This window comes from Olea europaea, chromosome 10 (genome assembly GCF_002742605.1).
Source record: "Olea europaea var. sylvestris chromosome 10, O_europaea_v1, whole genome shotgun sequence".
Classification (NCBI taxonomy): Eukaryota; Viridiplantae; Streptophyta; class Magnoliopsida; order Lamiales; family Oleaceae; genus Olea; species Olea europaea.
Window position 1 is genome coordinate 23,322,458 of NC_036246.1, and position 11,259 is coordinate 23,333,716.

General features: G+C 36.7%; 2 protein-coding genes across 2 annotated transcripts; both read left to right on the forward strand.

Moving 5' to 3' along the window:
• The first annotated feature begins 1,664 nt into the window (after window positions 1–1,664).
• On the forward strand, window positions 1,665–5,757 carry LOC111401557 (protein HOTHEAD-like). Its single transcript, XM_023029344.1, has 6 exons — window positions 1,665–2,131; window positions 2,546–2,924; window positions 3,817–4,127; window positions 4,223–4,608; window positions 4,764–5,332; window positions 5,424–5,757. Exons 1-6 carry the CDS (start codon window positions 2,038–2,040, stop codon window positions 5,476–5,478), a joined length of 1,794 nt encoding a protein of 597 aa, XP_022885112.1. The 5' UTR covers window positions 1,665–2,037; the 3' UTR covers window positions 5,479–5,757.
• A 94-nt stretch (window positions 5,758–5,851) lies between these two features.
• LOC111400421 (protein HOTHEAD-like) lies at window positions 5,852–9,044 on the forward strand. The gene is made up of 6 exons (XM_023027841.1): window positions 5,852–5,878; window positions 5,931–6,106; window positions 7,104–7,414; window positions 7,510–7,895; window positions 8,051–8,619; window positions 8,711–9,044. Exons 1-6 carry the CDS (start codon window positions 5,852–5,854, stop codon window positions 8,763–8,765), a joined length of 1,524 nt encoding a protein of 507 aa, XP_022883609.1. The 3' UTR covers window positions 8,766–9,044.
• Window positions 9,045–11,259: the final 2,215 nt, after the last annotated feature.

The window sequence follows — 11,259 nt, forward strand, 5'->3', positions numbered from 1 at the left end:
TTAGTAAAGTTTATGTTGATACATATAACATTAACCAGCTTATAATAATTAATTTTGAATTGAATAATGCTACGGGTAAAGGGAAATTTTCACAGAAATTTTACAGGATTCCACAAGGCATAAATTCGTTGGCATATAATAAAAGGAAAAAAAAAATAAAAAATAAAATTAAAACTCTTTGCAAATCAGGTGCTGCCACAACTAGACTTTTTGAGATTCTGTGAAAGAATTCCCGTACTTAGGGAATTTTCCTTTTGTATTATCTTCATCTTCAACATGCAACAAGTGTTAGCATTGTATCTTCCACCCTTGATCAGGAGCGAATCCAGGATTTGGAGTGAGTACGGGGGCCGGTTGATCGTTGGTCACTATAAAATATTTAAAATTAAATATAACAAGTTATATTTTTGCTAAAAATGAACATATATTTTCTGCTATGCATTTCTACCAAATGGGGGGCGTGACATAGCGGCCAAGCGTTGTAAGCTTCAAATTATGGTCAGGAGTTTGTATCCTTCTAATTGCACTAAACTTGAACATATATTTGTTTGTTGGAATTAGTGTCACAATTCAATGCATGCAAATGAAGGTCAAGGCTTTAATAATATTAGAGAAGGGGTCACAGGTTTGAATCCCCACTCTTGCATTAGTTTTAGTAAAAATTGTTGAAATAGAAAAATAACACTATAAATTGCTCTTTCTTATTTGCTTATTTGTGAGATATTTTTATCTGAGAGATAAAAATATTAAGCAAAAATTCTAATTTTTCTCGTTTTAATTTCAAATTTAAATGTCAAAAAAACTTCGCAAAAGATGGGTAGATAAATGAAAATAAAAATGCATATAGAACGAACAAATAATACTCAATCATCAATCAACCCCTAAGAAAAAAATCCCCTTTATTTCTTTTTCGGTAATGTAACGAATAAAAGTCTATGTAAGTACAATATGGCTAAAAAAAGTAGTAGTAATTAAAAAGAAAATAAAGGAGCAATAACGCCCTCTTGATTCGAAACCAAGATGTCCAATTTGGTTGTGAAACTTTAACAGAGCCACAAGAAAGGTTGTTGAAGATAATGGATTATTAGATACATAATATAAAACTTTTATCTATCATCAACAAAAAAATTGCTTTTGGCGGATTCAGCACCGGCGGCCGCGGGGGCTCGCTAGGTGCTGTATCTGCCTTGATAGAGTGTTATATTTGAGAATAAGATCATGTTTTGTACAATGGGTACGACAATAATTAATAATGGTTTTAAGTGCTTATAAACTATGAATTTCATGAAATGTGCATATAATAAGCAGATGATAAATTGTGTGTCGAAATATGAGCATATAAAATATGTTTGACTATCTTAAAGTAATATTTAAGCTTTGCCCAATGTGTGCTATATATATACTAAGCCGGTTTAATGCGGGCCGAGTGGCCCATGGATTGAGCTCTCACGAGCCCATTGCCACCCCTGTTGCTGCCATCCAGCTCGACCGTGCATACACAATTCACAATTTTGTGGGGTTGTTGATGGTTGATAAAGAGATATAATAATAGTTATATGCAGTTATCTACTTGGTACAGACCTGAGCGGGTTTCTATTAATGGTGGCCGAAACTGTGAAGAGACCATTAAACGAAGGAGAAGCTGAAAATGCACAGAATGCAGGCTGGAAAAGTGAGCTAGCTAGCTGTATATCGTCCACGTAGTTGTTGGATGCTATGAAAATAGTAAAAATTCATTAAACAGAGGCGCATGCATTCATTATCTCTTCAACTGTGACATTCATTTCTATATTTAATGGTATTCTCAGTTGATAATTTATGTGGCATTTATTACTTGTAAGACTTACCAATAGTCATTCCAAATTATATTGTTATATTCTGGAATTTTCTTATTAATTTCTCTCATGTACATTATATAGTATTATATAATTGGGAAGAATACACAGAGAAAAAGGCCAATCAGAGGTAACCATATCAAGAAAATCTGCAGAAGTTTATAGGGGATTTGTGAGTGTGCGATTTTCTGTCTGTCTCTCAATGGCTTTGGTTGGTGGTGCAGCAGAAATTCTTATGAAATTCAAAATCTTGCTCTCTTTAATTCTATGGATCAACACTTTTGCTCTCTCTCAAGGTGCGTCTTTCTTCAATACTTTGTCTTTCAGACTCTCTCTCTCTCTCTCTCAATCTGTTGCTTTGCCTGTCTTCCTCTCTGTGGCCCCCTACTATAGGCGGCCGTCAGGTGTGGTGTTGAGATTTTTAGGGCCTTAAACTAATTTTACATGGGAAGCCTTTGAAAATAAAATTACATGGGACGCACCCACCTCTCTCCGGCATGACAATAGGTGGCGTAGGTTTGGCCCCGTATAGATGAGGGCCAAATTTGACTATTGCCCCATATAAAGTTGGCAAGACTTCAAACTTTCGAGGCCGGTCCTGTCTCTGAATTTTATTTTGATATATATATTTTTTTCTTTTTTCCACAATTAGATTGCATGCATGTTTGTCCAACAGACTTTTTACCAACTTGAAAATCATTTCCATGCAGCTTATGAACATCCAGGACAGTATCGATACCCTTTCATAAGACCAGCAAGCTCATTCACCGAACCGCCATCCGCAGCCGAGTCCAGAGGCGCAAGTAAGACCTATGACTACATAATCATCGGCGGTGGCACGGCCGGCTGCCCACTCGCGGCCACCCTATCGCAAAACTTCAGCGTACTATTACTCGAAAGAGGCGGAACCCCTTTTGCCAATGGAAATGTATCATTTTTGCAGAATTTTCACATTTCCTTAGCCGATACATCACAAACCTCTGCATCACAAGTATTTATTTCCACCGATGGAGTTATTAATTCCAGGGCTAGAATCTTGGGTGGAGGTACCTGCATCAATGCAGGATTTTACACCAGAGCAAGCGCAAGGTACAGCTTCAAAATGCCTACTGACCACATTTTTGCTTCTTTCCTAGTTTGAGTTATATAAGTGTACATGTTTTGGGCGAAAATTTGCGTAGTAATTGGGTGTTTATACTAGTTTTAGACGAATGGAAAGAGAATTTACCTTCGTTTAGTGATTTACTAGATATTGAGATAAAAATGTAGGATCTTGAATGCTATTTGAGATTAAGAATGTGGGCATTGAACAAATGGTTGCTAATTAGACCAAATTAAGATTTAAACTAGTAGATAATCGCTATGGCTCTGTTCATGGACTACTACAACGTGTTTAGTAAACAGTTCTAGACAGACTAAACAATATTATGAACATGATTTTATGTTCATTTTCTTGTAAGTTGCCATTGTATGCTGTCATTTTTGTTTTTGTTGGTTGTTATGTTCTTGCTTTGGTAATAAATACTTGGTGTGGTCCTCTTGATTTAAATACATGACAATATCCGTACATCTAAACAACAAAAGAAGTTGTACCTTACCTACGCACCATAACTTCTCATATATGGCATTCAATTCAATTCAATTCTTTTCTTTTAAAAAGTACTTACTATATGGCTAATATTATTGTACACTTGTTTTCATAGTATTCGAATATCTAATATAGCATTAGGCCTTGGTAAGTTACTACATAGGAAGAGCGTACTCAACTGGAGAGTTCAAATCCCAGGTTAATATAGAGCGACCGGTAGAAGAATGCCTGATATTTATTCCCATTTTTGGGCTATCGGGTCATTTCTAGTCTCTCGTTATGCGAACTATGCTACAAAATATTTGACCTTCTTCCTTTGATTTTCAAGCAAGATTTTTAGAAAGATGGTTGATATGTGCCAACTTGTTAACACTTGAATTTTGTGACTTCCAGTTACATTAAAAGAGTAGGGTGGGATGCAAAACTGGTGAATGAATCATATCCATGGGTTGAGAGGCAAATTGTGCATAGGCCAGAGCTTGTGCCGTGGCAAAGAGCATTTAGGGACAGCCTTATAGAAGTTGGAATCTCACCTTTCAATGGATTCACCTATGATCATCTATATGGAACCAAAATTGGTGGAACTATTTTTGACAGGTTCGGTCGGCGTCACACCGCCGCTGAGCTCCTTGCCTCGGCAAATCCCGATAATCTCCATGTTTTAGTACACGCAACAGTCCAAAAGATTGTGTTTGACAAAACAAGTAAGTATTACTTAATAGGTCTAGAGAGTACAAACAACAAGATTTCATCGTGTAATTTATTATCAGTATCTTGGTAATATGCAATGCCATTACAGGTAAAAGACCTCGGGCAGTTGGAGTCATTTTCAAAGACGAAAACGGGAAGCAAAACAAAGCATTTCTTTCGAAGAGGCCAAGGAGTGAAATTATCGTGTCATCGGGAGCACTTGGGAGCCCTCAACTGCTGCTGCTTAGTGGGATCGGTCCAAAGGCAGATCTTGAAAAATTGAACATATCTGTGGTTCTTGACAATGAATTTGTTGGAAAGGGCATGGCTGACAACCCGCTCAACACAATCTATATCCCAACAAATAGGAATATCAAACAGTCTTTAATACAAGTTGTAGGAATTACCAAGTTGGGAGTGTACATTGAAGCTAGCAGTGGATTTGGACAGTCCATGGATAGCATTCATTGGAACAATGGAATTGTTTCTGCAGAGGTGAGCACCATGTTTCTTTGTGTATGTCTTGTATACAGTAATGAATAGGATTAGACACTAAAATAGACAATATTTTAGCTTCTTTTTCTTCTTTCGTACTGTCTAGTGTTAAATAGTCGACTTTACCAAACAATAGCATTTTGTTATGTTAACAGATAGGGCAGCTATCTACCATTCCTCCAAAGCAAAGATCACATGAAGCAATTCAAGAATACATAAAAAGAAAAAGAAACATCCCACACGAGACATTTATGGGAGGATTCATCCTAGAAAAGATTGCATGGCCCCTGTCAGCTGGTCAACTCAGCTTGCTCAACACAAATGTAGACGATAACCCGTCGGTCACCTTCAACTACTTCAACCACCCGTACGATTTAGCACGATGTGTGGACGGTATACGCATAATTGAGAAGATTTTGAAGTCTAAACACTTCATAAACTACACGAAGTGTGACAAGGAGACGATCGAAAAGATACTAAACATGAGTGTTCACGCCAATGTTAATCTTATTCCTAAGCATACCAATGACACAAAATCCCTAGAGCAGTTTTGTAAAGACACTGTTATCACAATTTGGCACTACCACGGAGGGTGCCATGTGGGCAAGGTGGTGAGCCCTGATCATAAGGTATTCGGGGTTGAAAGACTTCGTGTTATTGATGGCTCGACATTTGCTAGCTCCCCCGGCACCAATCCGCAAGCCACGGTGATGATGATGGGCCGGTAAGATCATCGTATTCTTGTTTATATGAGAAAATTTATTGACAAAAATTTAACAAATATATATCATCTTACAACTTGATTATAAATACAGGTACATGGGAGTGAAGATATTGAGAGAGAGATTAGGGAAAGCAGCTGGAGTATAAAGTCTAACACCAAGTAGAGAAGTAGAAAATGTTCAATTTATTGTGTTTCGTTATCAGAAAATGTAATTTTTGTGATTCTTATTTATTATATGTAGAGAGATTAGGCAGGGTTTGGCATTTAAGAAGTAAGCTATGTGGTATTTAATGTATAGTCTCATCCTAGACTTATGTTTCGTTTGCAATGCTGTCTTGATGTATATTTTTTAAGACTCTACATAGTGAATCTACTATTGGATGGACTGATTTATTAGGCTAATTTGCATTTCTCTTGACATTAAATCTCACCCATCTTTTTATTTATATATTTTTTCTTCAGTAATTCTATCTAGCATCCATCCATGATTATGAGGTCCACAATCTACATACGACACTAATGGTAGACGGTGGATCTCAATGCCATGTAAACTGATGATAACATTATTCATTCTGTGTTTATAAGTACTTTACTCCAGGGCCTAAGTTACTTAGAGTCATTTTTGCAGAATTTTCACATTTCCTTAGCCGATACATCACAAACCTCTGCATCACAAGTATTTATTTCCACCGATGGAGTTATTAATTCCAGGGCTAGAATCTTGGGTGGAGGTACCTGCATCAATGCAGGATTTTACACCAGAGCAAGCGCAAGGTACAGCTCCAAAATGCCTACTGACCACATTTTTGCTTCTTTCCTAGTTTGAGTTATATAAGTGTACATGTTTTGGGTGAAAATTTGCCAGAGAAGAAATCAAATATGACGATTGGAATAGTGAAATAACGGTCAAAAAATCAATTTTTTGGAAGGAAAAATCGCTCCCAAACGGACTCTTAGTATTTCATAATTCAGTATTTCAATTCTATAACATTTGGGTTACGGTTTGATTGTTAAAAGTTGTGCATCATGTTTATAATTATTTAATAGGTAAGTTGAGTAAACACAAATAACTTTGATAAAAAAATATAAGGAAAAATAAAAGGAAAGGGAAAGGGAAAGGGAAAAGTTTGCAACCCCGTTCGCAATCTTCCCACCTGGCCACCTGACCATTCTTCCCTGCCGCCGCCTGCGGCTAGTTTCGTTCCTCACCAGTTGGTTTCCCCATATTGCCTACCCCGTTCTCCGTATTTTGTCCGCACTCGTAATGAGGGATAGTATAGTTTTTTCAATTATTTTCTTATTCATTATTGTAGTGTCCTATCATATGAAATATTGTTGTATCCAACATACTCCTGTGACGCTTGTGACCCACTTAACTAGTCATGGGTCACATAACATAAACCAATATTGTACCATGACCATATAAATTCAATTGAAAATTTTACTTCATTTACTTCTTGGTAACTTGATCAAATGTACACTTGTTTTCATAGTATTCGAATATCTAATATAGCATTAGGCCTTGGTAAGTTACTACATAGGAAGAGCGTACTCAACTAGAGAGTTCAAATCCCAGGTTAATATAGAGCGACCGGTAGAAGAATGCCTGATATTTGTTCCCATTTTTGGGCTATCGGGTCATTTCTAGTCTCTCGTTATGCGAACTATGCTAGAAAATATTTGACCTTCTTCCTTTGATTTTCAAGCAAGATTTTTAGAAAGATGGTTGATATGTGCCAACTTGTTAACACTTGAATTTTGTGACTTCCAGTTACATTAAAAGAGTAGGGTGGGATGCAAAACTGGTGAATGAATCATATCCATGGGTTGAGAGGCAAATTGTGCATAGGCCAGAGCTTGTGCCGTGGCAAAGAGCATTTAGGGACAGCCTTATAGAAGTTGGAATCTCACCTTTCAATGGATTCACCTATGATCATCTATATGGAACCAAAATTGGTGGAACTATTTTTGACAGGTTCGGTCGGCGTCACACCGCCGCTGAGCTCCTTGCCTCGGCAAATCCCGATAATCTCCATGTTTTAGTACACGCAACAGTCCAAAAGATTGTGTTTGACAAAACAAGTAAGTATTACTTAATAGGTCTAGAGAGTACAAACAACAAGATTTCATCGTGTAATTTATTATCAGTATCTTGGTAATATGCAATGCCATTACAGGTAAAAGACCTCGGGCAGTTGGAGTCATTTTCAAAGACGAAAACGGGAAGCAAAACAAAGCATTTCTTTCGAAGAGGCCAAGGAGTGAAATTATCGTGTCATCGGGAGCACTTGGGAGCCCTCAACTGCTGCTGCTTAGTGGGATCGGTCCAAAGGCAGATCTTGAAAAATTGAACATATCTGTGGTTCTTGACAATGAATTTGTTGGAAAGGGCATGGCTGACAACCCGCTCAACACAATCTATATCCCAACAAATAGGAATATCAAACAGTCTTTAATACAAGTTGTAGGAATTACCAAGTTGGGAGTGTACATTGAAGCTAGCAGTGGATTTGGACAGTCCATGGATAGCATTCATTGGAACAATGGAATTGTTTCTGCAGAGGTGAGCACCATGTTTCTTTGTGTATGTCTTGTATACAGTAATGAATAGGATTAGACACTAAAATAGACAATATTTTAGCTTCTTTTTCTTCTTTCGTACTGTCTAGTGTTAAATAGTCGACTTTACCAAACAATAGCATTTTGTTATGTTAACAGATAGGGCAGCTATCTACCATTCCTCCAAAGCAAAGATCACATGAAGCAATTCAAGAATACATAAAAAGAAAAAGAAACATCCCACACGAGACATTTATGGGAGGATTCATCCTAGAAAAGATTGCATGGCCCCTGTCAGCTGGTCAACTCAGCTTGCTCAACACAAATGTAGACGATAACCCGTCGGTCACCTTCAACTACTTCAACCACCCGTACGATTTAGCACGATGTGTGGACGGTATACGCATAATTGAGAAGATTTTGAAGTCTAAACACTTCATAAACTACACGAAGTGTGACAAGGAGACGATCGAAAAGATACTAAACATGAGTGTTCATGCCAATGTTAATCTTATTCCTAAGCATACCAATGACACAAAATCCCTAGAGCAGTTTTGTAAAGACACTGTTATCACAATTTGGCACTACCATGGAGGGTGCCATGTGGGCAAGGTGGTGAGCCCTGATCATAAGGTATTCGGGGTTGAAAGACTTCGTGTTATTGATGGCTCGACATTTGCTAGCCCCCCCGGCACCAATCCGCAAGCCACGGTGATGATGATGGGCCGGTAAGATCATTGTATTCTTGTTTATATGAGAAAATTTATTGACAAAAATTTAACAAATATATATCATCTTACAACTTGATTATAAATACAGGTACATGGGAGTGAAGATATTGAGAGAGAGATTAGGGAAAGCAGCTGGAGTATAAAGTCTAACACCAAGTAGAGAAGTAGAAAATGTTCAATTTATTGTGTTTGGTTATCAGAAAATGTAATTTTTGTGATTCTTATTTATTATATGTAGAGAGATTAGGCAGGGTTTGGCATTTAAGAAGTAAGCTATGTGGTATTTAATGTATAGTCTCATCCTAGACTTATGTTTCGTTTGCAATGCTGTCTTGATGTATATTTTTTAAGACTCTACATAGTGAATCTACTATTGGATGGACTGATTTATTAGGCTAATTTGCATTTCTCTTGACATTAAATCTCACCCATCTTTTTATTTATATATTTTTTCTTCAGTAATTCTATCTAGCATCCATCCATGATTATGAGGTCCACAATCTACATACGATACTAATGGTAGACGGTGGATCTCAATGCCATGTAAACTGATGATAATATTATTCATTCTGTGTTTATAAGTACTTTACTCTAAAGCCTAAGTTACTTAGAATCTGTTTGTGAGTGATTTTGAGAATTGATTTTTTGACCGTTAGGAGAAGAGTGGGGTTCACCTGTGAGAGAAGAAATCAAATATGACGATTGGAATAGTGAAATAACGGTCAAAAAATCAATTTTTTGGAAGGAAAAATCGCTCCCAAACGGACTCTTAGTATTTCATAATTCAGTATTTCAATTCTATAACATTTGGGTTACGGTTTGATTGTTAAAAGTTGTGCATCATGTTTATAATTATTTAATAGGTAAGTTGAGTAAACACAAATAACTTTGATAAAAAAATATAAGGAAAAATAAAAGGAAAGGGAAAGGGAAAGGGAAAAGTTTGCAACCCCGTTCGCAATCTTCCCACCTGGCCACCTGACCATTCTTCCCTGCCGCCGCCTGCGGCTAGTTTCGTTCCTCACCAGTTGGTTTCCCCATATTGCCTACCCCGTTCTCCGTATTTTGTCCGCACTCGTAATGAGGGATAGTATAGTTTTTTCAATTATTTTCTTATTCATTATTGTAGTGTCCTATCATATGAAATATTGTTGTATCCAACATACTCCTGTGACGCTTGTGACCCACTTAACTAGTCATGGGTCACATAACATAAACCAATATTGTACCATGACCATATAAATTCAATTGAAAATTTTACTTCATTTACTTCTTGGTAACTTGATCAAATACCCTCACCGATTGTCAAGAAGTACATATCAAGTTGCAATATTTATTTTTCAAGATGGAGGGATGGGAGAAGAAGATAGATCATTCCAATTTGCAATTAAAAATTTCACCTAACTAATTCTACACGTACGTTATGGTATCCATAAGGGTGTTCATAATGTACATGTGGAATTCTATGATTGGAGGTTCGAAAAAACTGTTTTTCAACTCTCCAATGATGTTATGGACATTATAATGTGCATGTAGCATAACCCTGCCAATTCAATGAATCCGTTAGTTTGGATAAAGGAAGATGGATGAAGTGACTAACAGAAATCTCGATGCAAAGTTGAACAACAAAAATAAAAAAATGAATGACTGAAGTAGAACCAATCTATAAGTTCCGTAATTAAACAAGTTTTTAACCCGTTTTCAATGGTTTCACAAGTATTACACTGTGGTAGTAAATGTGGCTTGGCTAAGAAGGACAGATATATAAATGTGTGGTAGGGTGTACCGTGAAAATTTGGTGCTTTCATTTATATAGGTGTTTTTTACTTTTAAGGTAAACTTTTGTAAATTATGATAAATTCACGTTGATTTTGAAAATACACATTAGATAATATGATGTGGTTCAATCATAAAGTTTTATTATCTGTTTGACTTTTTAATTGGTTAGTCTAATAATTCCATTCCAATTTTCTATATTACGTTCGTTCAATTCCAAATAAATGTCATAAGAATCGGACTAAACTAGCCGCTCAACAACCTTATGAGGGCTCAGCTCTGCCCAGTACAAGCCAAGCGTATGGGCCTAGCCAAAGCCTTATTTTGGGTTAGCAAGCCGCTCACTAACCCATAAGTTTAGGGATGACAACGAGACGAGTCCCCGTCCCAACTCCGTCCTAACCCGCCTTAGATAGAGCAGAGTAGGGCACAGGGTGGGCGGGACAACTTTTTGCCCCGTTTATTTTCTTTTATATTTTCAAAGTTTCGAGTTATATTATTATTAGAGAATAAAATAAAAATTCAAAATAAATTTTTAAAGGGTGAATTGTTTAGAAATAAAATTATTTTTAATCTTTTTTATTTTTATTTTTTCCTTCACGGGGCGGGTTAGGGGCGGAGCATCAACCCACCTGCCAACCTGTTCGGAATGGATTTTTTTGCCATCACTATACAAGTTGAGTCAAGATGGCTCGATTTATTGTCATCACTAGACTAAACCTAGATAAATAATATAAATTGGACTGACATTATTTCTACAGGCTTCTGATTAAACTTATTACAAATAATATAAGCAATCATTTTAAAGTAGTACAATGTTCACGGCCATAAACCTACTTAAATTATTTATGGCATGAGCCA

Bases quoted from the DNA above. Each gene is read 5' to 3' on its own strand.
- LOC111401557 (XM_023029344.1), top strand. From the start codon at position 2,038: ATGGCTTTGGTTGGTGGTGCAGCAGAAATTCTTATGAAATTCAAAATC. The intron at 4,128-4,222 runs GTAAGTATTACT...ATGCCATTACAG, and splicing joins GATTGTGTTTGACAAAACAA to GTAAAAGACCTCGGGCAGTT. The intron at 5,333-5,423 runs GTAAGATCATCG...TTATAAATACAG, and splicing joins ACGGTGATGATGATGGGCCG to GTACATGGGAGTGAAGATAT.
- LOC111400421 (XM_023027841.1), top strand. From the start codon at position 5,852: ATGGTAGACGGTGGATCTCAATGCCAT. The intron at 5,879-5,930 runs GTAAACTGATGA...ACTTTACTCCAG, and splicing joins ACGGTGGATCTCAATGCCAT to GGCCTAAGTTACTTAGAGTC. The intron at 6,107-7,103 runs GTACAGCTCCAA...TGTGACTTCCAG, and splicing joins TACACCAGAGCAAGCGCAAG to TTACATTAAAAGAGTAGGGT.